At 42.8% G+C, this 26,494-nt stretch overlaps 2 protein-coding genes across 7 annotated transcripts in view; both read left to right on the plus strand.

The window, feature by feature from the left end:
• Window positions 1-5,280, plus strand: part of LOC307106290 (nuclear body protein SP140-like protein) — a 54,089-nt gene extending 48,809 nt beyond the window's left edge. For all 3 annotated transcript variants that reach the window (XM_079782648.1, XM_079782649.1, XM_079782650.1), the window contains 5 exons: window positions 2,426-2,541; window positions 3,211-3,319; window positions 3,418-3,492; window positions 3,708-3,839; window positions 4,879-5,280. In XM_079782648.1, coding sequence (XP_079638774.1) covers window positions 2,426-2,541; window positions 3,211-3,319; window positions 3,418-3,492; window positions 3,708-3,839; window positions 4,879-4,944 — 498 coding nt within the window. In that variant the 3' untranslated portion in view covers window positions 4,945-5,280. The remainder of the gene's footprint in view (window positions 1-2,425; window positions 2,542-3,210; window positions 3,320-3,417; window positions 3,493-3,707; window positions 3,840-4,878) is intronic.
• A 9,559-nt stretch (window positions 5,281-14,839) lies between these two features.
• The window catches only part of LOC307106293 (nuclear body protein SP140-like protein), a 134,547-nt gene continuing 122,892 nt past the window's right edge, over window positions 14,840-26,494 (plus strand). For 3 of the 4 annotated variants that reach the window (XM_079782661.1, XM_079782664.1, XM_079782665.1), the window contains exon 1: window positions 14,840-15,109. In XM_079782661.1, the coding sequence (XP_079638787.1) occupies window positions 15,078-15,109 (32 nt within the window). In that variant the 5' untranslated portion in view covers window positions 14,840-15,077. The remainder of the gene's footprint in view (window positions 15,110-26,494) is intronic. The other variant, XM_079782663.1, reaches the window with a different exon arrangement.

Raw genomic sequence — 26,494 nt, forward strand, 5'->3', positions numbered from 1 at the left:
ATAGACCCAGAGTGGAGTCTCAGGTTTGTGGTCAAAGGTGAATGTTTTATGAAATGGAAGCACTGGGAAAGAACATGTAGTGGGTGTGGGGATAGGATAATACATTCTTTTGCCTGGATGAGTTTGGGTGTGCTTTAAGGCCCAGGAGGAGATGCTGGGTGAGCATAGGGATGTGCACAAATGCAGAAACAGGCTGGACATTTGGGAGCTGGGACATGGCAATGTAACTGCACTTTTGAGAGTGATTTGATCATCTGGGGCCAAACAAATGGCCAAAGATCAAAACCTAAGGGATTCTGTCTAAATGTTAAGAGAGGAGAGGACAAAAAAGGAGACAGATATAGCAGTGAGGCTAATTGACTAAACCTAGGAGAGTGATGGCACCGACCCCATGTGCTTGGAGAAAGGAGAAATGGTCATGGCAAAGAAAGGTGGACACTGTCATCCCTGCCTCCTCCTGCTCCTCAATGAATCACTTTTCCTCCAACCAGCACTCATCATTGGGTGGGCCAGTCCCCAAGCCAGTCTCATTTGTGTCACCTGAGATGGTCACAAGAGGGTAGGAATTTCTCCAATAGACAATGGGATAGACAGGATGTTTCTATCTATAGAGCAACCCAGAATCGTCTGTATTTTCTCAGAAGGCAGAATAGGAAAGCAACCAAGAACAAATATAGTTCCTGATAGTTCCTGATTCATATGTAAATGCTGATTCTCATTTAAAAGAAAGAATAAAGTGGTTTTCTGTTTTAATCACCTCCTTTTCACCCCATTGTTGAGGGAGTGATGTCTACCACATAGTTTGAGGGAGAGCAAGTAATGGCATCTGTCACTGGACAGATGGATTGAAAGATGTTTATTAGTCACATATACTCCTAAACCAAGGAAGGAGGGCAGTGTCAGCCATGCAGGCCTCACCAAGGTGTCCCCCAGGAACAGAGGGAACAACCAGGGGCTGTGGAGGGTGGGATATCCCCTGGATTCCCTGGGAGTTTATGGCATGCTTGTTTAAATAATTCCATGGCTGACAGGGAACTGAAACCTGTTATTCCAGGCTGAGCAGGGTTACATGTGGCTCCTTGACAAGGAGCATTGTTTAGCTGTGGGACCTTATCCAGGAGAGCAGATTTGGGAGGAGAACTTGCAGATAGGCTGTTCAAGGCCTTCTCAATTTTACCAAATGTCACAGTAGCACATAATATTGAACTTTAATGTTAGTCCTTAAACTGCATTTTCTTGATTAGGAAAGGGCTCAGTCACAGGTCAGCTATTTCTCATGAATACATGTTTGTACATAACACAGTGTATCTTCATATCTGCTCTATAAATTTGGTTGGGTTCAATGAGAAGCAGTTACACCACAGGATTTGGATGGAAATACTGTCGAATTTTATCTTCTTCAAATGAAATTAAACATGGTTAAAGGCCACACATTGAGACTGGTGAGAAATCTAGTATCAGTTGTTTAAGGGGGTCCCTCCATATTGTGTTTATAGAACAAAGCAATTGCCACTCTCTCTGGCCATTCAGTGATGGAGCCTCCACGCCTTACATGCCATGGGGCATCTTCCCAGGGTTCTAGTGCCAAAGAGCTCCATCCTCCCTGACAAGACCTGGTCATCTGTGCCTGTGGGCTTTCTAATTCAAAGACACTGACACAGGTCCAGGGGCCCTCCAGGTACAGAATCCACAGTCCAGGAACCCCTGTCAGGCCCTTCAACTCATGGGGAGCCTTCAGTCAAGAAAACAGGATATAATACTGTCTTAGAAGTTTATTCCATCTTATCAATTTCTCAATAAACCACCTTTCCTTGCATCATTTTAGACATTGTGGTTTAGGCAAATAATTTTCTTCCAGGACCTTGTTTTAGTTGCAAAATAATACAATGGTTCACATTTCTATAAAAATCATGCTCTTCTTTTGTAGCTAGTCTTTCAGTGTTAGAGATTCTGGTTTGTTTGGGTTTTTCGTTTGATTGTTTGTTTGTTTTTAAAATATATTTTATTGATTTTTTTACAGAGAGGAAGGGAGAGGGATAGAGAGTTAGAAACATCAATGAGAGAGAAACTGCACACCTTCTACTGGGGATGTGCCCACAACCAAGGTACATGCTCTTGACCGGAATCGAACCTGGGACCCTTCAGTCCGCAGGCTGATACTCTATACACTAAGCCAAACCGGTTAGGGCAGAGAGACTCTGGTTTTATAGGAAAACCTTTTCTGGTCACACAGGCCCCTCCACCTGAACTTCATCACAACCAAGAATTCTTTTTCTGAAACCTCTACTCCATGCAGTTGGCTCACAACTCAGGGGGAAGCACATAACTGTCCATGCAGGTTCCCACAAAGGCAATGAGTTCCAGATTCCCACAGCGCTGGTCTTCAGAGTCTCACTGGGGATACAGACATTGTTTTACCTTCTAGCCGGAAAACGCAGAGAAATGCAAGATCTGTGGGGATGAAGGAAAGCTCTTCAAATGCAGTTTTTGTCTCATCTTCTTTCATGAGTACTGTCACATCCCACCTGTGGAACCTGAGAGGTTTGTGAGATGCATACCCTTCTCCTTCTATGGACCTTCATCCTGCCATGCACACTCCCAATGCAAAGTCTCTTTTTGTGTCCTGATGGGTCAGAGGTACAGTGCCCAATGATATGATGTGGGAAGCTGTTTAAAGATACTGTCAACAGGAGGGTAATATTCCCCTTTCTTCCCTGGGAGGTTGAGACTGGTGGCTGGGTCCTTTGTCTACATACCACTACTGTCCTTTCCAGAACTTTCCCACCTTGGACTCCTGTACACAGGAACACATGTGCCAGTTTTTTGTGCTCTGAGCTTATTCAGAAAAGGCAGCAAACAAGGACATTTTTCCTCATTTTGCCATGTTCTCAACAGGCTAATAGAGACAAAGGCCCCCAGAGGTTAAGGCCCAATCTCTGACACTTGGGCTTGGTGGAGCCTCTTGTGCTTCCAGCATCTCAGAGAGGGAAAGGGGAGCCCATCACTCACCCAGACGACATATTCCACCCAATAGACCCCCGCTGTTACGTTAGGGACCAAGGTTATCACATGAGAGTCCTGGAGATTCTGGGAGGTGACCCTTCATTCCCTGGCTGTGCCCATCAGCCATTCCTGAAAGGAGAGCAGTGGCAGCTGTAGGAATGGAGGTGTTTCTAGGCTTGACTTGCTCACTTATATCTGACATCTCAGGAAGGATTGGATATGTACCTTCTGCACAACAGAAGTGTCTTCACGAAGTCAGCAGCATGCCAGCTATTCTGAGGTCCTGGCGAGACGGATGGGGGCCGAAGAGAAGTCGGTGAGTTGGAATCTACTGTGATCATGCATCTTTCTGGGCATGAATATGGGCTCATTCTTGCCAAGCTGCTTTTCATTCACAATCTCCTTCTTTTGCAGAAATGTGTGTTCCTTCTCCTAAAGCTCTATTGTCATTTAGAGAACATTTTTCGGAATATTCCACATGAACATTATGTGAGTAACAACAACAAACCATGATTACAAGCTTTTGTAATGTTACCCCACCTTGACATGGTCACTGTGGGATCTGTGATATGAAGCCCATGGGAGGGAGAGCATGTCAGATGTCTTTCCATTTACCTTGTATTTCCTCTAGATTTTATGAAAATCCACAGAATGTAGACATTGAACTTTGTCAGTAATGCTCCTATTGATATATTTTTTACCAGGTTCAAAAGGCTTCTCAATGCCTAGAGACACTTAGGACATTGGATAAAATCAAGAATAGACTAAGTACAGGATGTTATCCCAGAGTGAAGGGGCTTGTGCTTGGCATGAACAAAATCTTTCAGGATCCTATGGTAAGTGGTTCTCCCTACATACGTTTCATTTTCTACACATTGAGTCAAGCTGCCTGCATTTCCTGATACTGGGAGATTTTAGTTTCCCTCATCCTATGACAAGCCTATACAAGCAAGGATTCAGGGAGTGGCTGGGTTTTTTAATTGAGGATTTAAGCTCACCGGAGAGAGCAACAGTGAATAAGGAATTGTCCCTGCAACCAGACTGCAGGCCCCTGAGAGCTCATTCCTCACCTCAAAGGTGACAGGTGCCCATTGAGAACAGTGGTGCCCTCCCTGTTCCAAACCTGAGGAGAAAATTGCTTCCTAAATTCATGTTATCTTTTTTATTTGTCCCCAAATATATTCAATAAGGCCTCTCAGAGGCCCCAAACTGCAGATTTCTTTGTATGTAAATAAACCATATAACATATCACCAGAGATGAATAGAATTGACAATGTAAAAGGAAGATCATTGATTGTACATCTGTAATATTTGATTATCACTAAGGCCTTAGATTACTTTTCTAACTTTCACTAAACAATCCAAAGCAATGACTAAGAATCATCCGTGTAGTAATGATTTCCCATTTCTGTCTAGACCACAAGGCTTAATCATGCTCTTAGGAAACAAAAGATACTCTTAGATGCTTAAGATTTTTGTTTTGGTTTGGTTTGGTTTTGTTGTTTTTGTTTTGTTTGTTTTTAAATATATTTTTATTTATTTCAAAGAGAAAGGGAGAGTGAGAGAGAGAGAGAAACATCAATGATGAGAAAAAATCATTGATCAGCTGCCTCCTTCATGCCACACACTGGGAATAAAGCCCACAACCCGGGCATGTGTCCTGACCAGATATTAACCATGACCTCATGGTTCACAGGTGGATGCTCAACCACAGAGCCATACTGCCAGGGCTTAGCTGCTTGAATTTTAAACTTAACCTACTTAATGTAACTTAGGTGTTTAAAATAAGAATTCTGATCATTTTCCACTGCACATTGTCTAATGACACTGATGTTTTCGTTATTTTTGTCTGTGTGTTTGTTTTTTTTCTCCCAGCACAACTCAGTTCTAACAGAAGAGGAATTTAAGAAGAATTTCAAAGAAGTCTTTTCTATTCAGTAAACAAATCAGAAGAGTTCACTGTGGTGGATGCTGTTGATACCCTGGAAAATCCGCTTTCAGGCAGATTTCTCATCCCCCAGCTGCTATGAGCATTGGCTGCTGATGCCATCCCTTCCCAGTGTATCACTATGGGCCAAATGTAGACAGATTCACTCAAAGGTTAAATCTCTTTGTGATGGGTGTTGGTTCCCAGCACCAAGGTTGAACCAACCATGTGGAGTAATTTGTGTTTCTGTGCCCCCATAGCTGAGCTAGTCTCCAGCAATTATCACATCCTTGCTTAGCATTTCCCAGCACAGTGTCCTGCTTCCCTTATCCCTCCTCCTTCTGAAAAAATTCTCATAATAAATCACTGACTAAAGAGACTTTGTCTTAGGTTTTGCTTTCAGGGAACCCAACTTCACATTATGATCTAGCAAGCCAGACCTAAGCTTGGAGTTCTGAGCTGGATCACTGTCTAGCCAGCTGGCAAGAGGTGGAATACTGAGAGTCCATGAGGAACTAAAACAGTGCAGTTGCGAAACACATTCACCTGTATAAATGAGATATAGGGGAAGCAGTATTGAGGCAATTGTCTAACATTTACAAAGAAATAGTAACTATAAGAACTGTGTGAGCAGATGGCTATTTCTTTTTCTAAAACTATTTTACATATGCTTTTATTAGTTTCAGAGAAAGGAAAGGAGAGGGAGAGAAATATAGAAACATCAATGATGAGAGAGAATCATAGATTGACTGCCTCCTACAAACCTCCTACTGGGAATTCAGCCTGTAACCCAGGCATATGCCCAGAACAGGAATTGAACCATGGCTCCATGCTCAACCAGAGCCACACCAGCCTGGCTAGGTGGCTATTTCTGAGCTCATTTAAAGTGTTAAAAAGAGTACATGACAAGATCAATTACCATCTGCATCTGGAAGGTACACAATATGGAAGGCCTGGTGAGGTCCTAATTTTTTTGACAGACTTCTGCCAAGCCAGAGTGTCTCAGTTGGTTGAGCATCCTCCTGTGCAGAGAAAGGTTTGCCTCATGGCACATACCTGGGTTAAGTGTTCGGTCCTGGGTCAGGACGTGTACGAGAGGCAACCGATAGATGTTTCTCTCTCATATCTATGTTTCTCTCTCTGTCTCTCTCTCCCCCTTCCTCTGTCTAAGTATGTGCTTGGGTGAGGATTATATATTTTAAAAAAAAGAATGATATAACTTCAGAGAAGACTGAATTCTAAGCTCAAGTTGGCCTCATGTGCCCAATCCCTGATAAAGAAAACATTAAGCCCTGAAACTCAGAATGGGGCTTTCTAAGTAGATGCATCTGAAAACTCTGAACTCTAGATCCTTCTGAACCCACTGTCCTGCAAAAGAGACCCCTGTCCCTGTTTGTAGACAGACCACTTCCTTACCTTCCCCCTTTCCCCCATTTGCCTGAACTAAGATTATGCAGAGTTCTCTCAGTATGACCAAGCTAGGGATAATCTAGATGAGCCTGCTAGCTGAATAGATAGTTTACTCCAACAGAACTTCAGGTCTGGCCAATATGTACTAACTGTCACAGCAAGATGAGTAATTTGTATAATGGGCAACAATATGTCATCAAAAGAGATTATAAATAGATGATCAGATGGTTGAAATAGGCATCCCCATCCCTATTTTATATTATAACATAGTTTTTCCAGGATTCACTCCCACAAACAACCATTGACCCATGCTGGCCAGCCAGTCCTGCTCCTTTAGAAAGCTCACCCAGAGAACCAAGATAGCCATGGTAACAAGCCTATAGTTCAGGTGATCCATGGAAACATGTCTGTAACTCTATCTGTAGTGCCAATGGCCCTATCCAATTACTAATACAGCCTATGCCCTCACCCATTCAGGCAGCCTAGCCAGTGAGCCCACACAATCATGAAGCATAGCCTGTAGCTCCACCCAATGAGGGAGCCTCGAGGTGACTCTGCCCAACATGGGACAGTCTCTATCCCCATCCAATGCAGTATACCACTGGAGGCCCCTCTCAATCAGAAAATTTGGCCAATAACCATGTCCAACATCAGAGAACAGCCAGAAAGTTAACTTATTGTGAAGCCCACCCTGTAGCACAGCCAACTTCAGAGAACAATCATTGGCATCACCAGATCTCAGATCACAATCTAAGGCCTACTATGCGTGTGAAGCCCTTACACTAGCCCCAACTGAGCATTAAGTGTAGCCAAAGACACCATCAGGCTAGGGAACACAGCTTGAAACTCTACCCAACCAGGAGCTATTGCAGAGCCCAGCCTGTAACCCTGACAAATTACAGAGTCCAACCAGTGGCACCACCATACCACAAAACACAGCCTGAAACCTCACTCAACAAGAGGTGATCGCAAAGCTCAGCAAGTGCACCCATCAAGCCCCAGAGTACAGCCAGCAGTTGTGCCTGATCAGGGAGCCCAACCTGCAAGTCCACCAAACCACAGATCTCAGCCATCATCCAAGCACCAACCTCAGAGCACAGTCACTAGACTTCCCAACTGAGACCCTGATGACATGCCCCATCTTCCATGGATACTACCAGCTCTTCTGTATGGTATTCCAACCTTAGCTGACTGATGAAGGCATTTTCCTGGTGAAGTGAACCTGTACAGTCTGTGAGAGGTGATTGCTTACTTATATGCACTAATACCACCACAAGGAATCAAGGATCATAAATATTCAGGTAAACATTGCACTACAAAAAGAAAAAAGCCACTAATAAACTCTAATAACTACCCTTAAAGAAATTGGGATATATGAGTTGTCTGACAAAAATTTAGAATAATCCTCTTAAAGAAGTTCAGTGAACTATAAGGACCCATAGACAGACAACTAAAAAAAAAAAAAATGAACCAAATGAGAAGTTTAACCAAAAAGAGAAACTATAAAAAGAAACCAGTTCAACCAGCAATTCCTGGTCAGGGCACATGCCTGGGTTGGGGGCTCATTCTCTGGTGGGGGAAGAGGGGGTACAGTAGGCAGCCAATCAATGATTCTCTCTCATCATTGATGTTTCTATCTCAATCTCCCTTTCCCTTCCTCTCTGAAATCAATAAAAATATATTTTTAAGTCTTAAAAATAAATAAATAAATAAATAAATAAATAAATAAATAAATAAATAAATAAAACATGTTAAGTGATAGGGAACAAATTTATTGAAATCCATAAGAATCGCTATTCTGGAATCATTAATTTAGGCAGAAGTCCTTTGTGCATCATTCTCCTAGTGTATCCCACAGTCTTTCTGTGCAGGGACAATTTAACTGATCCTTTTCCCATGGTGGAGCCTCCTTATGACATCCCACTCCTGTCTCACAACCACTGAGTGTTCACGAAGCTGCAGGGGCCACCTCCACTGCGTCTGTTCTGTTCAGCAACTCTGAGGTCCCATCCATGGATCCTCCACTCAACAGAAGCACCCACTTACAAGCCAAAAGAAGCAAAGGCCGCTGCCAGTGGGCACCTCCTGTGTGCTGAGTGGAGATAATCAGAATGAGCTAAGTGCACGACTTTTCTTGCTACATATGCATCACTTGACCATCCTAAGATTCAGGAAATTCACCAACCGGGCATCCGTGAACCACTGGTGGTCTGTGAGGTCCAAAAGGTTGGGGACCGCTGGTTTAATGAAACCTTTGGAGCAGCAATCATCAACCGGTGGTCCACAGACCACTCGTGGCCCATGAGTTGCGAAAGGGTCACCATGATTAGTAATGGATGACAAGGGAACTTGCAGAAATATTAGGAGTGGGGCTTCACTGTTCATTCAATGGCTTCCTTCGCTGGTACATCCCAGCTTCTTGTGGTGCCCAGTCCAGCTAACACTCCGGGACACCCTGGGAGACCCCAGGTCAAGGTAACTCCCAAGAAATATTCTTTCCCCCTTCCTGAGAGCAGGACTGACACCTACAGCCTTCCTTTTTTCTTATGAGGCAAGTCTGATGTGGAAATGCCTGGTCCCAGTGAAGGCAGCAAGATTCCACCAGGATTCCCAGGATTAAATGTGAGGAACCCTGTAAAAGGTCAACCTGATTTTTTAGTCAAGCCGTTAGGCATCTGAGTCAATAAGAGTTGGGTGAGGCTAACACATTGAGGTTCAGATCCTCCAGGAGGCAGAGAACCCTAATGGTGGAGGAAGGTGAAGACAATCCCCCAGGGAGACAGGGGTTGGGGCGTGGCAGATATGAAACCCCAAAACTTCCTTGAAATCTCACATTTTCTCTTCATCATTCACTTTTTAACTTGTTTAATAATTTTAACTGCTCCACATAGCTCACCATCTAGTAAAATCAACATGCCTGGGAGGGTTGTCAGGATGATTTTTTTGTGTGCACCATAGGAATGCCAGTCTCAAGCCAAGGAGGAGTAGGTTTGAGTAGTTCTGTCTCCAGGAAGGAGAAGAAGGCAAGGTCACTGTGGAGCTTCAGGACAGAATGAACCTCTCTGGGAAACAGAGGGCCTCTGAGAAGGTGGGAGTGGCCACAGTTTCAGGACCCCCCTCAATTTTAAACCCAGATTTATCTGTCCAGGTAATAAGCTGGATTTTGTGCTCATGAACTGTCAAATATCAAAATTATCTCAAAATCATATCCATACGTCATCTCACCTTTATTAAGATAGAAATAATGGTGCTTCTATTGCTAATTTAGAGGGTTTAGAATTTGAGAGAACAGGGATAACATGTTCCCCCTTCATCCATTACTAATCATGGTGACCCCTTTGGACCTCATGGACCACCAGTAGTCTAAAAATCTTGAGAGATAAGGGATTGTTAGTTTTGGTTTCTCTAAACAGGCAACCAGAAGAAGTTCTAAGGAGGCAGTAATACCATGCAGGACCAATAGAGGGAAGTGTAGACATGGCTGGAGTCAAGTCTGGGAGGAAAGGGCTACCCAACTGATGGTAATGGGGACTCTTAGATGATAAAATGAGAAATGTGATGGCAGTAACAAGCTCCTTCCTTTCCACACCATGTGTCTGAGGCTGGGTGGTCATGAGAGAGAGGCATTATGTGGTTTCAGGGGTTTTCAGGGAGTGTGCTGCTGTCCAGCAGTAACCAGAGTATCACAAAAATCAGTCCTTGTTCCTTTCTGGATACAGGTCACTAACTTCCCCTGAGTTGGAGCCCAGGGCTCCAAATGATGGGCTCTGGTGATGTTGGCGACTTGGGTTGGGACAGGCCATGTGGCCCTGAGCCAGCCTCCTTCCTCTTTGGCCTGCAGAGGGGTGATTCTCATGCATAGCCCCAGACCTTCTGAATGTGGCCTAGATAGCATTACTATGCTCCCCTACAGTCTCCTTCTATTCTTCTGCATGCCTTAACCTCACTCCTTAACCTCTTCTTCCTCTGCCCAGATGTCTCTTTCCAAGGATTCACTACCTTCTCTGTAGAGATAATCACATTTCCCCTCCAACAACCCATCTGAATTCTTTATTTTCCTTGTTTTATTTTTATTTTTTTTTATTGATTAAGGTATTACATGTGTCCATATCCCCCTTTTGTCCCCCCACCCCACTCCCATACATGCCCTCACCCCCCAGAGTCTTTCGTCCATTGGTTATGCTTTTATGCATGCATACAGATCCTTCGGTTGATCTCTTTCTCCTCCCCCCTCCCCCCTCCCCAGCCTTCCCACTGTAATTTGACAGTCTGTTCGATGCTTCTCTGCCTCTGTACCAATCTTTTTGTTCACCGGGTTATAATGTTCTTTATTATCCATAAATGAGTACGATCATGTGGTGTTTCTCTTTCACTGATTAGCTTATTTCACTTAGCATAATGCTCTCCAGTTCCATCCATGCTGCTGCAAATGGTAAGAACTCCTTTTTTAAAGCACCGTAGTATTCCATTGTGTAGATGTACCATTGTTTTCTAATCCACTCATCTGCTGACATGCACATAGTCTGTTTCCAAATCTTAGCTATTGTAAATTGTGATGCTATGAACATAGGGATGCATATGTCCTTTCTGATTGGTGTTTCTAGTTTCTTGGGATATATTCCTAGAAGTGGAATCACTGGGTCAAATGGGAGTTCCATTTTTAGTTTTTTGAGGAAACTCCATACTGTTTTCCACAGTGGCTGCACCAGTCTGCATTCCCACCAGCAGTGCACGAGGGTTCCTTTTTCTCCGAATCCTCACCAGCACTTGTCATTTGTTGATTTGTTGATGATAGCCATTCTGACAGATGTGAGATGTTACCTCATTATTGTTTTGATTTGCACCTCTTGGATGATTAGTGATTTTGAGCATGTTTTCATATGTCTCTTGGCCTTACTTATGTCCTCTTTAAAAAATATTTATTTAGGTCCGTTGCCCATTTTTAATTGGGTTTTTATCTTCCTTTTGTTAAGTTGTATGAGTTCCCTGTAAATGTTGGAGATTAAACCCTTATCAGAGATAACAATGGCAAATATGTTCTCCCATACAGTGGGCTTTCTTATTGTTTTGTTGATGATTTCTTTTGCTGTGCAGAAGCTTTTTATTTTGATGTAGTCCCATTCGTTTATTTTCTCTTTAGTTTCCATTGCCCTAGGAGCAGTATCATTGAAGAAATTGCTTCGGCGTATGTCCGAGATTTTGCTGTCTGTGGATTCCTCTAATATTTTTATGGTTTCCCGTCTTACATTTAAATCCTTTATCCATTTTGAATTTATTTTTGTGTATGGTTTAAGTTGGTGGTCCAGTTTCATTTTTTGGCATATATCTGTCCAATTTTCCCAACACCATTTATGGAAGACACTGTAGATTGCTTTGGGTAGTATGGACATTTTAATGATGTTGATTCTACCAATCCATGAACATAGTATGTTCTTCCATCTGTTTATGTCTTCCTCTATCTCTTTTTTCAGTGTGCTGTAGTTTTCTGAGTGGAGGTCTTTTACCTCCTTAGTTAAGTTTATTCCTAGGTATCTTAATTTTTTTGGTGCGATGGTAAATGGGATTGTTTTCTTAGTCTCTCTTTCTGTAAGTTCACTATTGGTGTGTAGAAATGCCATAGATTTCTTGGCATTAATTTTGTATCCTGCTACATTGCCAATTTCATTTGTTAAGTCTAATAATCTTTTGATGGAGTCTTTAGGGTTTTCTATGTACAGTATCATGTCATCTGCGAATAATGACAATTTTACTTCTTTTCCAATTTGGAAGCCCTTTATTTCTTCTTCTTATCTGATTGCTGTGGCTAGAACTTCCAGTATTATGTCAAAAAGGAGTGGTGAAAGCAGGCATCTCTGTCATGTTCCTTTTCTTAGTGGAAATGGTTTTAGTTTTAGCCCATTGAGTATGATGTTGGCTGTAGGTTTGTCTTAAAAGGCTTTTATTATGTTGAGGTATGATCCCTCTATTCCCACTTTGCTGAACGTTTTTATCAGAAAAGGGTGTTGGATTTTGTCAAATGCCCTTTCTGCATCAATTGATATGATTATGTTATTTTTGTCTCTCAATTTGTTTATGTGATGTATCAATTTATTGATTTGCGGATTTTGTACCAGCCTTGTATTCCTGGAATAAATCCCACTTGGTCATGGTGTATGAACTTTCTAATGGAATGTTGCATCCGGTTTTCTAGAATTTTGTTGAGGATTTTGGCATCTCTGTTCATCAGCGATATTGGCCTGTAATTCTTCTTTGTGGTTTCTTTATCTGGTTTTGGGATTAGGGTAATGCTGGCTTCATAGAAAGAGTTTGGAAGTGTGCCTTCCTCTTGAATTTTTTGGAATAGTCTGAGAAAGATTGGTTTAAGTTCTTCTTTGAATGCTCGGTAAAACTCCCCTGTGAAGCCATCTGGTCCAGGGCTTTTGTTTGCTGGAAGCTTTTTGATTACTGTTTCATTTTCATCAGTAGTTATAAGCCTATTCATGTTGTTTTTAATCTTCCTGATTCAGTTTTGGAAGCTTGTATTGTTCTAGGAATGTGTTCATTTCATCAAGGTTGCCCAGTTTGTTGGAGTAGAGTTTTTCGTAGTATTTTTTCATAATCGTTTGTATTTCTGTGGGATCAGTTGTTACTTCACCTCTTTCATTTCTGATTTTGTTTATTTGGGCCCTCTTTGTTTCTTGGTGAGCCTGGCTATAGGTTCATCAATCTTGTCTATCCTTTCAAAGAACCAGCTCTTGGTTTTATTGATCTTGTGTATTGTTTTGTTGTTTTTTGGTGTGTGTTTTTTGGTCTCTATGTCATTTATTTATGCTCTGATCTTTATTATCTCCTTTCTTCTGGTTACTGTGAGCTTTTCTTGTTGCTCTTTCTAGTTCGTTAAGTTGCAAGGTTAGATAATTTATTACCATTTTTTCATGTTTTTTGAGGTAGGCCTGTAGAGCTATGAACTTCCCTCTCAGGACTGCTTTCCCTGTGTCCCATAGATTTTGGATTGTTGTGTTTTCATTGTCATTTGTTTCCAGGATGATTATAATTTCTTCTTTGATCTCTTTGTTAACCCAATCATTGTTTAATAGCATGCTATTTAGCCCCCAAGTGTTTGTTTGTTTTTTCATTGTTTTTATTGTAGTTGATTTCTAGTTTTATGCCATTATGATCTGAGAAGATGCTTCTTATGATTTCTATCTTCTTGACTTTGAAGAGACTTTGCCTGTGTCCTAATATGTGGTCTATCTTTGAAAATGTTCCATGTGCACTGGGAAAGAATGTATATTCTGTAGTTTTGGGGTGAAATGTTCTGAAGATATCAATAAAGTCCATCTGATCTAGTGAGTCATTTAGGATTGCTGTTTCTTTGCTGATTTTTTGATTAGAGGATTTGTCCAGTGGTGTCAATGGGGTATTAAAGTCCCCTACTATGACTGTATTGTATTGATCTCTCCATTTGATATTTTTAGAAGTTGTTTTATATATTTGGCTGCTCCTGTATTGGGTGAATATATGTTTACCAGAGTTATATCTTGTTGTTGAATTGTTCCCTTTAGTATTATGTAGTGGTCTTCATTATTTCCTGTTATGGCCTTTACTTTGAGGTCTATTTTATCAGATATAAGTATCACAGCCCCAGCTTTTTTCTCCTTTCCATTTGCCTGTAAAATATTTTTCCATCCCTTCACGCTCAGTCTGTGTGAATCCTTTGTTCTGAGATGGGTCTCTTGCAGAGAGCAAATATATAGGTCATGCTTTCTTATCCATTCAGCTAATTTGTGTCTTTTGATTGGTGCATTTAATGCATTTATGTTTAATTTTATTATTGATAAGTACTTGTTTGTTGTCATTTTTGTTCTTATTGTTTATGTTTCTTCTTGCCTTTCTGTTTTTTCTTTTTACAGCAGTCCCTTTAGCATGTCTTGCATTGCTGGCTTAGTAGTAAAAAACTCCCAGCCTCAGAGTCTCCCCAGGAAGGAGGGAGGGAAGGGGGGCCAGGGGTCCTGCTGACTGATGGGCTACCTCCCAGAAAGGGACATTGGTGTAGAGCCTGAATGCTCCCACTTGGGTCCCAGGTGTTCCTCCTCTCCATTTCTGCATCCACAGAGGTTCCAGGTCTTCATCCTCTGGGCCAGTGGCTGCTGATGCTGTTCCCTCCAATTCTTCCTGCCCCTAAATTCTCAGGTCCAGGACTCTCTGCCTCCTCTTTGAAATAAACCCTGTCCCCACAGGGTCTCCCAGGCTGGAGACTCAGCACACTAGTGTGGTCTGAATGGAAGCTCCTCCTGGTAAAGCTAAGGAAGCCAGTCCCCTGGGTGTTTTCTCTGCCCTCTATCCCTTTTCAGTCACTACCTCTCCTGCTCTCCAGGTTTCCAGGCACTGTAGCTAGGCTATTTTCCTGTTTTTGGAGTCAGTGCTCAATCAAGAAAACGCCTGGGGGCTGGCCCTGCCCCTGCCTTTCCCCTTGGGTTCTCCTCCCCTTGCCTCCTGGTCCTGACTGTCCCTTTTTGTCCTCCATTCCTGCTGCCACATGTCCTGATGGCTGAGAGCTACTGTGGGGCTGCAGAAGGAGGGAGACATGTCTGAAAACACCCAGGAAGTTAGTTTCACTTCTAATTTCCCTGTTTGGGAGGAGCTCTCCCTGGGTGATTGATTGTACACACTTCCTGGTCAGGGCTGGGCAGCCACACTAGACGCAGGCTGGGGACACAGGAGGGCTCCAGGCCCAGAAAGGGCCCAGGGCAAGACGATGGCCAGCGAGGGCACAGACCTCAGCACCAGGTCAGTCTCTGTCTCCCTTCCTTTAACTTTCTGTCAGGTTGTGCTGCTGCTCTAGTGTGTGTCATTAGACACTCGTCTAAACCTTGACCTCATCTTGCTTTACAAGAACACTGGTGAGGATGTAATGAAATGCAGGAATACTAGTGAAGGAATTAGATCTTTAAACTGCAAAGGGACAGCTGCTGGTGTGAGTGTAGCTGCCACAACTCACAGGACTCTTGTCTTACAGCTACTGCTCAGCTGTGGGCCATCTGGACTCGGCTGTCCTTTCTGATGCAATTTTTTATTTCCTGATGACCTCTGAACCTTTCGTTTCCCTCGGGACACCTCTGCCTTCAGGTTTTTTCAAACACGGTACTTTAGAAAATACAAAATTCTGGGTGCCTTGGTCTCATACCTGAGCTAAGGACGGGTCAGTACCAGGCCTATTTCCATCTCTGGCTGGGGCTCTGGACTCTCCCTCCAGGGATCTTGATCTAAGGGAATAAAGAAAAAGAAAAGGCCAAGACATGAAAGACTAGTGCAGACTGAGTATTTTCATCTGTACTTTGAGTTTCTGCTCTGTAATGCATTATACCTCATTATAATGCACAGCAAAGGCCAGAAATCCTATCTTTTTCTTTTGTAATGTGTTAGAAATAACATTACTTAATATGTTTAACTTTTTTAATACCAAAGAATTACATTTTTCCTTTTGTTCATAAAGTTTCAGATAACATGCAAGTGTGTAGAGGGGAAAGTCCCCTTCATTTCCACCCACCCACTCTCAGTCCTGGTCCTGTTGAGTATTGTGGGTGCATATCTCTTTCTCTGCATTTACACATATAACTAACTGATTTTCCTAAATACATAATTTGTGTCTTGTTTTAAACAAATGGGATTTTATTGCATTTTGCATTGTCAGATATTTTAGTTATTTTCAATTATTTTATTAGAGATCTTTTCACTTTAATAAATATACTGATCTCCCTCATTCTTTTTTTAAATATATTTTTACTAGTGGCCTGGTGCACAAAATTCGTGCACGGGGTGCAGGCGGTATCCCTCAGCCCGGCCTGCACCCTCTCCAATCTGGGACCCCTCAAAGGATGTCCTACTGCCCGTTTACAGGGATCAGGCCTAAACCAGCAGTTGGACATTTCTCTCGCAATCCAGGACTGCTGGCTCCTAACCGCTCACCTGCCTGCCTGCCTGCCTGATTGCCCCTAATCACTCTGCCTGCCTGATTGCCCCTAATCATTCTGCCTGCCTGCCGCTTGCCCCCTACTGCCCCCTGCCACCAGCCCTGCTCACCCCCAAATGCCCTCCCTGCCAGCCTAATCACCCCCAACAGCCCCCTGTGCCAGCATGCTCGCCCGCAACTGCCCCCCATGCCTGCCTGCTCACCCGCAACTCGCTCACATGCTGGCCTGCTCGCTCCCACCTTCCCTCCCCACTGGCCTGCTCACCCCAAACTGCCCCCCTGTTGGCCTGCTCACTTCAATCTGCCCCCTCCCCACTGTCCTGATCACCTCCAACTGACCTCCACTGAAGGCCTGCTTGCCTCCAACTGGCCCCCCTGCTGGTCTGCTTATCCCCAACGGCCCCGTCCCCCACCAGCCTGATCACCCACAACTGCCATCCTATCCTGGCCTGATTACTCACAATTGCCCTTCCTCTTGGCCTCTAACCACCTCTACCTTGGCCTGCTACCATAGCTTTGTCCAGAAGAATGTCCAGAAGGTCTCCTGGAAGGTCTCCCAGTCTAATTAGCATATACCCTTTTATTAGTATAGATAGAGGCCTGGTGCATATGTGGGGGCCGGCTGGTTTGCCCTGAAGGGTCAGGGTGGGAATTCCCTTCAGGCTTGGAGCAGTCTGGGCTAGGGCCTGTGGTAGTTTTCAGGCTGGCCATGCCCCCATGGGGTGAGGATCCCCGCTGGGGGTGCATTGCCAGCCTGGGTGAGGACCTGAGGGCTGTTTTTTGGTCCCTGCTGGGGTGGTCAAACCCCTTTCAGAGTGGGGGTCCCCACTGGAGTGCCTGGTCAGCCTGGGTGAGGGGCTGATGGCTATGTGCAGGCTGGCCACAACCCCTTCAGGTTGGGGGGTCCTGCTGAGGTGCCTGGTCACCCTGGGTGAGGGGCTGATGGTTGTTTGCAGGCTGGCCAAACCCCTTTCAGGATGGGGGTCCCTGCTGGGGTGCTTGGCCAGCCTGGGTGAGGGGCTGATGGCTATTTGTAGTCTGGCCATGCCCCTCGGTGCCCCAAGCTCCCAGCCCCTTCTTTTTTTCTTTTTTCAGTGCCTCCTTGAGTGGAGGCCAGGGCCGGCTGGAAGCAGGTATCTGGGATTTATTTATCTTCTATAATTAAAACATTGTAGCCTTGAGCAGAGGCCAGGGCCAGCCAGGGCGGACAGGAAACTTAGCTTCCTCCATCATCGGGGGCAGCCCAAGCCTCCTGCTCACTCCAGCTCCATGGCTGCTGCCATCTTAGTTGGGTTAATTTTCATACTCGCTCTAATTGGCTGGTGGGCATAGTGGAGGTACAGTCAATTTACATGTTTCTCTTTTATTAGATAGGATTGATATCAGAGCAGAAGGAAAAGGGAGAGAGAGATAGAAACATCAATGATGAGAGAGAAACATTGATCTACTGCCTCATGCATGCCCCACACTGGGGATCGAGAACACAACCCGGGTATGTGCCCTGACTGGCAATCAAATTGTGACCTCCTGGTACATAGGTCAATGCTCAACCACTGAGCCATACAAGCTGGGCTCCTTTATTCATTTTTACAGCTGTATACTACTCCATGAAATCAATATACCATAATTTTTAAACTATTCTCTTCCATCGACAGACACTTAGGTCATTTCAACAAGCTGTGATAACAACAATTATATATTTCTCTCTTTTATGCATTTACATAAGTTTGTCTGGTGTCAATAACCAAAAAATCAACTTGTTGAGGCAAAGAGTACTAATACTTACTTGTTTACAGATTCTGCTAAGTTACTCTCTAAGTAACTGAACCAATATATTCTCCTAACAGTACTAAATGAGATGAATCATCTGTCAATGTGCATTTTCACATAGGTGCTAGATACAGAGATTTGTATTGCTACATTTCATTTTCTGATTACATGAGAGGAGGAACAGTGTTTTGTGTTTATTGACCATTGAAATTGCCACTTGGGTGAGATGATGCATTATTTCTTGCCAATGCTATCAGTTGAGATGATTGTCATTTATTTGATTAGGGAGAATTTGCTAAATATTCTGAAAGTTGCAAGTTTACTTGCCTTTTCTTTTTCTTTGTTTTTGGTGACTTCTATCTTATTAAAGCTTGAAATTTAAATTACAGATTTATTATACTACTAGAGACCTGGTGCACAAAATTTGTGCACTGGAGGGTTGTCCCTCAGCCCAGCCTGCACCATCTCCAATTTGGGACCCCTCAGAATATGTCCAATTGCTGGTTTAGGCCAAATCCCTGTAGTTGGACATCCCTCTCACAATCCCGGACTGCTAGCTCCTAACCATTCGCCTGCCTGACTGCCTGATTGTCCCTAATCGCTTCGGCCTACTAGCCTGATTGCCCCCTAACTGCTCCTCTGCCAGCCTGATTGACACCTAACGGCTCCCCTGCCACACAATCACCCTCAACTGCCCTCACCTGCCATCCCGATCACCCCCAACTGCCCTCCGGTGCCAGATTGGTCATCCCCAACTGCCCTCCTCTGCAGACCCGATCGCCCCAACTGCCCTCCCCTGACCAACCAGTTGCCCCCAACTGCCCTCTCCTGCTGGCCATCTTGTGGCAGCCATCTTGTGATGACATGGGGGTGGCCATCTTATAATGACGTGGGGGCAGCCTTCTTGTGATGGCATGAGGACACTGCATGAGGGTACGACACCACCACCTAGGCTTTTATTATATAGGATTGATTTTATAAGATAGATATAACCTGGTTATTATCTATAACTAAGGGCCCAGTGCACAAAGTCATGCACTTTGAAAGGAACTATGGGCCGCAAGGCTTCAGGGGGCACAGGGCCAGGTCTCAGCCCATCCTCCTCACCCCCACCTGGGCCCTCCCACCACGGTGCTGGGTCACCTGTCTGCCAGCAGCCCTGTTCTCACCACCACCACTCCCTCACACTGACGGCGCTGACCCCACTCACACCCGCTGACAGCACGGAGTGATTGGGGCCTGCACAAGTAACAGGTGCGAGCAGGGGCAGCACCATCAGCAGGTGCAAGCGACGCTGCTGCCTCAATCACCCCTCAGGAGCAGGGTGAGGTGGAGAAGCCCTCAGGGGTGATGGGGGCTGGCAGCCACCACTTGCACCCACTGATGGCACCGAGAGATTGGGGCTGATGCCAGGTGCCGGCAGCAGGGGCAAGTGTGGCTCCAGTACCTGCAGCAAGTGCAAGTGCCCAGCTGGACTGTAGCACGTGAGAGAAAAGAATTTTCAGTAACCACCAGAGGCTTGTCCCAATGACAGCAACTGGTGCCCTGCCTTGGTCTGGAGTCCCTCTCACCTGCTCCACCATCCTGCCACCACTACCAATGCTCACCATGTTCCATGCTCTGCATCCTACTGCCATTGTCTGCCATGTTCCACGTGCACCCCCTGGTGGTCAGCACAAGTCATAGTGACCTGTTTATCAGTTGTTTGGTTGTTCTGCCATTCAGTCTATTTGCATATTAGAGTTTTACATATATATAGGTAATAAAAGCATAATATGCTAATTAGACCAGATGACATAACGGACGAAGCAGGGGCTGTGAGGGAAGCCCACGTCCTGGGAGCCTGCCAGCTGGAGGGAAGCCTGGGTCCCAGGTGCCAGAGGGAAGCCTATGCCAGCAGCAGGGGAAGAAAGGCCTACTCTTGCATGAATTTTGTGCATCAGGCATTTAGTGAATAAATAAGAGTGATGAGGAAAGTTACTGCTGAATGCCATATACACCATCTTTAACCACAGTTTTCATGTTCTTAAGGTGGCAGGTTCAGTTCTACCCTTACTTCAGGGGAATATTTTTCTCTATTATCTTAAAAAATATATTGGTTTCTTTTTGATCATGGGGCAAAACTATTCTTCCATTGGTGCGATATTAGCCTTCACAGTTTTATCTGTCCCTAATGAATCATCTCTAGCTTTTGACTTTCTGTTCATTATGGTTGTCTCTAACCTGGTTCTTCTATGAAAATTGTTTCATTTTTAGTAGTTTTTCATGTTTTGTTAATCCCAATTAAAAGTTGATTGTGTTTATTTTTGAGGGAGTGCTTTAATTTTCTTCAACAGCTCTGCAAGTCTTACTATAAACCACATGTAATTATATCAGCCCATCAGCACACTGTTGCCTTATTTTTTTAGGTGTTTGTGTGATGTTAAGTGTCTTGGGAACATCTTGCTCACCCCCTGGGTTATTCCTCCACATTGACCCTGTCTGCATGTTGGTGTACACTTTCTTTCTCTCATGCCGGCTTTGGTTTTACAACCCATTTCTCAAGCTTATCCTGTGCAGCTCTCCTCTCTCCCCCAGTTTGCACTGTCTTCATCGGAGTGAAATTTTTTTTCACATTTCATGTCTGACTTTCTTGGCATCTGATGTACAGTTTGAAGTTGTCTTTTGTGTACCGGCAAATGGTGCAATAACACAAGTTTTTGTTTTCTCTCACCTGCACTGCTGGGATTTCCGGGACCTCGGGTCGGGGAAGAGGGGGTGCGGGGGGGGGGGGGGGTGCGGGGGCTGTGTAGCCTTGGCCATGGAAAATGCCCCATATTTCCCAAAGAGGTGGGTGTCCCCTCTATGACTTAGTCATGTTGGTCTCAGAGCACTACCCCATGGTGGGATGTAGTGGGTGATGGGAGCCCAGGCCTGGGGGATCCCGGGGCTGCCTCCTGTAACCAGAGGCTGCCACCAGTGCTGTGCAATCTCAGGTGTCCCAGCTGCCTCCACCAGGTTCCACTACAATGGGTGAGGGTGTGAGGGTAGGGTGGGTTTTTGTCTGTGCCTTTATTCTTTTCCTAGTAATGGTGACTGCCAGAACTTGGCTGCCCACATCTCTGCATCTCTGCTCCTGTAACTGGGGTTAGCTATAGAGTGCTCTGGCCACTCAGGCCAGAGGAGGGTTTTGCTTCTCAGACCATCCAAGCTGCTGAGCGTGTGCATTGTGTCTTGACACCCTGGTGCTGTTGCGAGCTCTGGGAGGGTGAGGGGAAGTGGGTATGCACATCTGTGGCTTTGTTATCTGGCTGGTAATGGCAGCTTGTGTACTGCAGCTGCCACACCTTTGTGTTTAATCTCCACCACTGTCAATGGCTAACCATGTGTATGCTGGCCACAGACAGGAAATGTTGCTTCTGCTCCTCAAGCCGTGGGCTGCTGAGTGCATGCACTGCAACTCCATTCTTCATCTCTTACCATGTCTTCTGGGCCTTACCAAGTTCCTGGCTGCATCTGCTACTCCTTTCTGTCCTATCCCCAGTCCTGCCTGCTCTGCTGGTTCCAATACACCCTCCTTCACATGTCTCAAAGTGTGGGTCTCACAGATGTATTTGTGTGTTGATCAGGGAGTCCTTTGTGGAATTAGAGTTGTCCAACTTGTTGCAACTTTAAGGGGAGAAACCAAGTACTTTACCTCATTCTGCCATGATGCTGACCCCATTCACATTTAGTGTTTTAAATAATATGAATAATTTATAATTTATTTCCTGTTTTAACTTTTAAAAATCCATACTATTTTCCTTAGATTTTTCTCTCTAAAAATTCAAGCTATGTTTTATTCTTTTGATTTTTGTTCTGTTTTATAAGGTATCATAGGGTCTGATTTCACTCAACCAGTGTTACTTTTAAATTCTGAAATTCATTTTCATCAATATTTCTGTAATTTTTAGCATTGAATTTAAAACTATATCATCCTAGGTTTTCATATCTCAAACATATAATTTAACCTGAGTTTTCCTTTATCACACAGTTCAACACTTTAAGTTGATTAATAGCCTTTGAATCTTTATGCCAAAGTAGTTACTCTTATTCTAAAAAATAAAATTCTTCTCTTTCTAGAATAATTTTCTGCATTAAAATCCTGTACATAGTTTCTTATGTACAAACCTAGGGTTTTCATTATATTGATGCTATTGTAAATGGCATTGTTTTATTTAATATCTAATCCCAATTTTTCAATTCTGGTGTATACAAAAAAATTCTAACATTTGAATATTACCTTGCATCCTGGCTATATTTACTTATTAGTCTTAGGAGATATTTTTCAGTCAATCCTTTAGGATTTTCTACATATGCAATCATGTCATCTGCAAGCATAGTTATTGCTCCTTCCCAAACTTTACACTTTTAATTTCTTTTCTTTTTTTTTTTTAACTTACTATGCCTCACTACAATGTTGAATATGATTTTTAAAAGGGGATACCTCTGATCTTAGGGGGAAAGTGCAGGTTCTTAACAGTAAGTATAGTATTATTGGTGGACATTTTCTCTCAAGTTGAAAAAAGTTCCTAACTATTTCTAGTTTTTACATGAGTGGGTGTATGATTTTGTCTAATAAATTTTCTATATCAATTGATATCATCATTTTATTTTTCTTCTTTAGCCTCTGGATATAGTGGATTACATTGATTGATTCGGAATATTGACCCATCCTTACATGTCTGGAATAAATTCCACTTGGTCATGGGTATAATATTTTATACATTGATGGATGCAATTTACTAATATTTTGTTGAAGTTTTTTTGCATCAATACTTATGAGAATTATTGGTTTGTAGCTTGCCTTTATCTGCTATGGTGTTACTGTATTGCTGGATTATGTCTGAGGACATACTCTTCATGAGTTAAGAAGTGTTCCCTCTGCTTGTATTTTCTGAACAAGATTTTGGAGAACTGGCATAATTTCTTCCTCAAATGCTTGTAGAAATCACCATTGAAAACACCAGGACCTGGTATTTTGTTCACAGTTATGAATTACTTATTCACGTTTTTTTCAAAGGAGTAGAAGCCTATTCAAATTATCTATTTCTCCTTGTGTGAGTTTTGGTACTTTGTATATTTCAAAGATTTGGCCTATACTATTTGTTATCAAATTGGTTGGCATAGATTTGTTCATAGATTTGTTCATAGATTTCATTATCTTTTTAATGTCATGAGATTAGTTGTGATGATCCTACTTTCACTTCCAATATTGGTAATTTGTGTCTTTTCTCTTTTTTTATTATCCTGTATAAAAGCCTATGGATTTTATTAATCTTTTCCAAGAGCCAGTTTTAGGTTTTGTGTGTTTTTATCTATTGTTTTGCTAGTTTCTTTTCACTTATTTCTTTCTAATTAATTTTTATTTTATTTCCTTTCTTCTATTTAGTTTTAAATTGTTCTTTTTGTGATCTTGTATTTCTAGTTTTTTAAGTTGAAAACTTAGATTTTTATTTTAGATCTTCCTTCTTTTCTAATATATGCATACTAGAGACCCGGTGCATGAAATTCATGCATGGGGGGAGGGGTGTCCCTCAGCCCAGCCTGCACCCTCTCCATCTGGGACCCCTCAAGGGATGTCCAACTGCTCTCTCACAATCCAGGACTGCTAGCTCTCAACCACTTGCCTGCCTGCCTGCCTGCCTGAGTGCCCCTAACTGCTTCTGCTCGCCAGACTGATCACTCCCTACCACTCCCCTGCCAGCCTGATCAATGCCTAACTACTCCCCTACCAGCTCAATTGCACCCAATTGCCCTACCCTGCAGGCCTGGTCACCCCCAACTGCCCTCCCCTGCAGGCCTGGTCCCCCCTACCAACTGTCCTCCCTTGCAGGCCTGGTCCCTCACAACTGCCCTACCCTGCTGGCCTGATCACCCACAACTGCCCTCCCCAGCCAGCCATCTTGTGGCAGCCATCTTGTGTCCACATGGGCGGTCATCTTTGAACACATAGTGGCGGCCATCTTGTGTGTTGGAGTGATCATCAATTTGCATATTACTCTTTTATTAGATAGGATAAAGAATATATTTCTCACTAATCACTGCTTTTCCTGCATCACCAAATTTTGATGAAATGCATGTTCATTTTAATTTAGTTCAAATAACTTTAAGAAGATCCTTGAGGTTTTTGTTTCACTCATCTTACTTAGAAATATATTTTTCACTCACTAAATATTTAAGAAGTTTCAATTATAGCTCTTTGTAATTAATTATTATTTAAATTTCCTTATTGTCTGAGGACATATTCTTCATGATTGCTATTCTTTTTTTGTTATTTCTTATTTTTTCTTTATTGATTAAGGTATTACATATGTGTTCTTATCCCCCCATTGCTCCCCCACCCCCCAATCATGCCATCACCCCCCCCCCCCCCCGGTGTCTGTGTTCATTGGTTAGGCTTATAAGCATACATACAAGTCCTTTGGTTGATCTCTCCCCCTTACTCCCACCCTCTCCTACCTTCCCTGTGAGGTTTGACAATCTGATCAAAGCTTCTCTGTCTCTGGATCTATTTTTTGTTTGTTTGTTTTTTCATCATTTTATGTTGTTCATTATAGTCCACAAATGAGTGAGATCATGTGAAATTTATCTTTCTCGGACTGGCTTATTTCGCTTACCATAATGCTCTCCAGTTCCATCTATGCTGTTGCAAATGGTAAGGATTCCTTCTTTTTACCACAGCGTAGTATTCCATTGTGTGGATGTACCACAGTTTTGTAATCCACTCATCTGCTGGTGAAGATATTGCTTCAGCATATGACATTTTACTGCCTATTGATTCCTCTAATATTTTTATGGTTTCCAATCTTATGGTTATGTCCTTTATCCATTTTGAGTTTCTTTTTGTGTATGGTGTAAGTTGGTGGTCTAGTTTCTTTTCTTTTTTTTGCATGTATCTGTCCAATTTTCCCAACACCATTTATTGAAGAGACTGTCTTGACTCCATTGTATGCTCTTGCTCCTTTGTCAAATATTAGTTGAGCATAGTGCTTTGGGTATATTTCTGGGTACTCTATTATATTCTATTGGTCTATTTGTCTGTTCTTGAACCACTACCAGGCAGTTTTGAGAACAGTGGCTTTGTAATACAGCTTGATATTTGGTATTGAGATCCATCCTATTTTGTTCTTCTTTCTCAGGATTGCTGCAGTTATTTGTGGTCTTTTTTTATTCCAGAGGAATTTTTGGAGGGTTCTTTCTAGGTCTGTGAAATATGCTGTTGGTATTTTAATAGGGAGTGCATTGTATCTATAGATTGCTTTGGGTAGTATGGACATTTTAATTATGTTGATTCAACCAATCCATGAACACAGTAGGTTCTATCTGTTTATGTCTTCCTCTATCTCTTTTTTCAGTGTCTTGTAGTTTTTCAAGTTTGGATCTTTTACCTCCTTAGTTAAGTTTATTCCTAGGTATCATACTTTTTTTGGTGCTATGGCAAATGGGATTGTTTTTTAATCTCTCTTTCTGTAAATTCACTATTGGTGTATAAAAATGCCAGAGATTTCTTGGCATTAATTTTGTATCCTGCTACATTGCTGAATTCATTTATTAAGTCTAATAATTTTTGATGGAGACTTTAGGGTTTTCTATGTATAGTATCATGTCATCTTTGAATAATGTCAGTTTTATGTCTTCCTTTCCAATTTGGATACCTTTTATTTCTTCTTCTTGTCTAATTGCTATGACTAGCACTTCCAGGACTATGTCGAACAGGAGTGGTGAAAGTGGGCATCGCTGTCTTGTTCCTGTTCTTAGATGAAATGGTTTTAGTTTTTGCCCAGTGAGTATGATGTTGGCTATAGGTTTGTCATATAAGGCTTTTCTTATGTTCAGTATGATCCCTCTATTCCCATTTTGCTAAGGGTTTTTATCAAGAAATGTTATTGGATTTTGTCAAATGTTTTTTCTGCATCAATTGATATGACTATGTGATTTTTATCTCTCAGTTTGTTTATGTGATGAATCACGTTTATTCATTTGCGGATATTGTGTCATTCTTGCATCTCTGGGATAAATCCTACTTGGTCATGGTGTATGATCTTTCTGATGTACCACTGGATCCGATTTGCTAGAATTTTGTTGAGGATTTTGGCATCTATGTTCATGAGGGATATTGGCCTATAATTCTCTTTCATTGTGTTGTCTTTATCTGGTTTTGGTATTAGGGTGATGCTGGCTTCATAGAATGAGCTTGGAAGTGTTCCTTCCTCTAATTGGAATAGTCTGAGGAGGATACGTTTTAGTTCTTCTTTGAATGTTTGGTAAAACTTCCCTGTAAAGACGGCTGGCCCCAGGCTTTTGTTTGCCAGAAGCTTTTTGATGACTGCTTCAATTTCCTCCATAGTTATCGGCCTATTGAGATTTTTAAATTCTTCATAATTGAGTTTTGGAAGGTTGTATTTTTCTAG

The sequence above is a fragment of the Cnephaeus nilssonii genome (assembly GCF_951640355.1).
Source record: "Cnephaeus nilssonii genome assembly, chromosome: 10".
Classification (NCBI taxonomy): Eukaryota; Metazoa; Chordata; class Mammalia; order Chiroptera; family Vespertilionidae; genus Cnephaeus; species Cnephaeus nilssonii.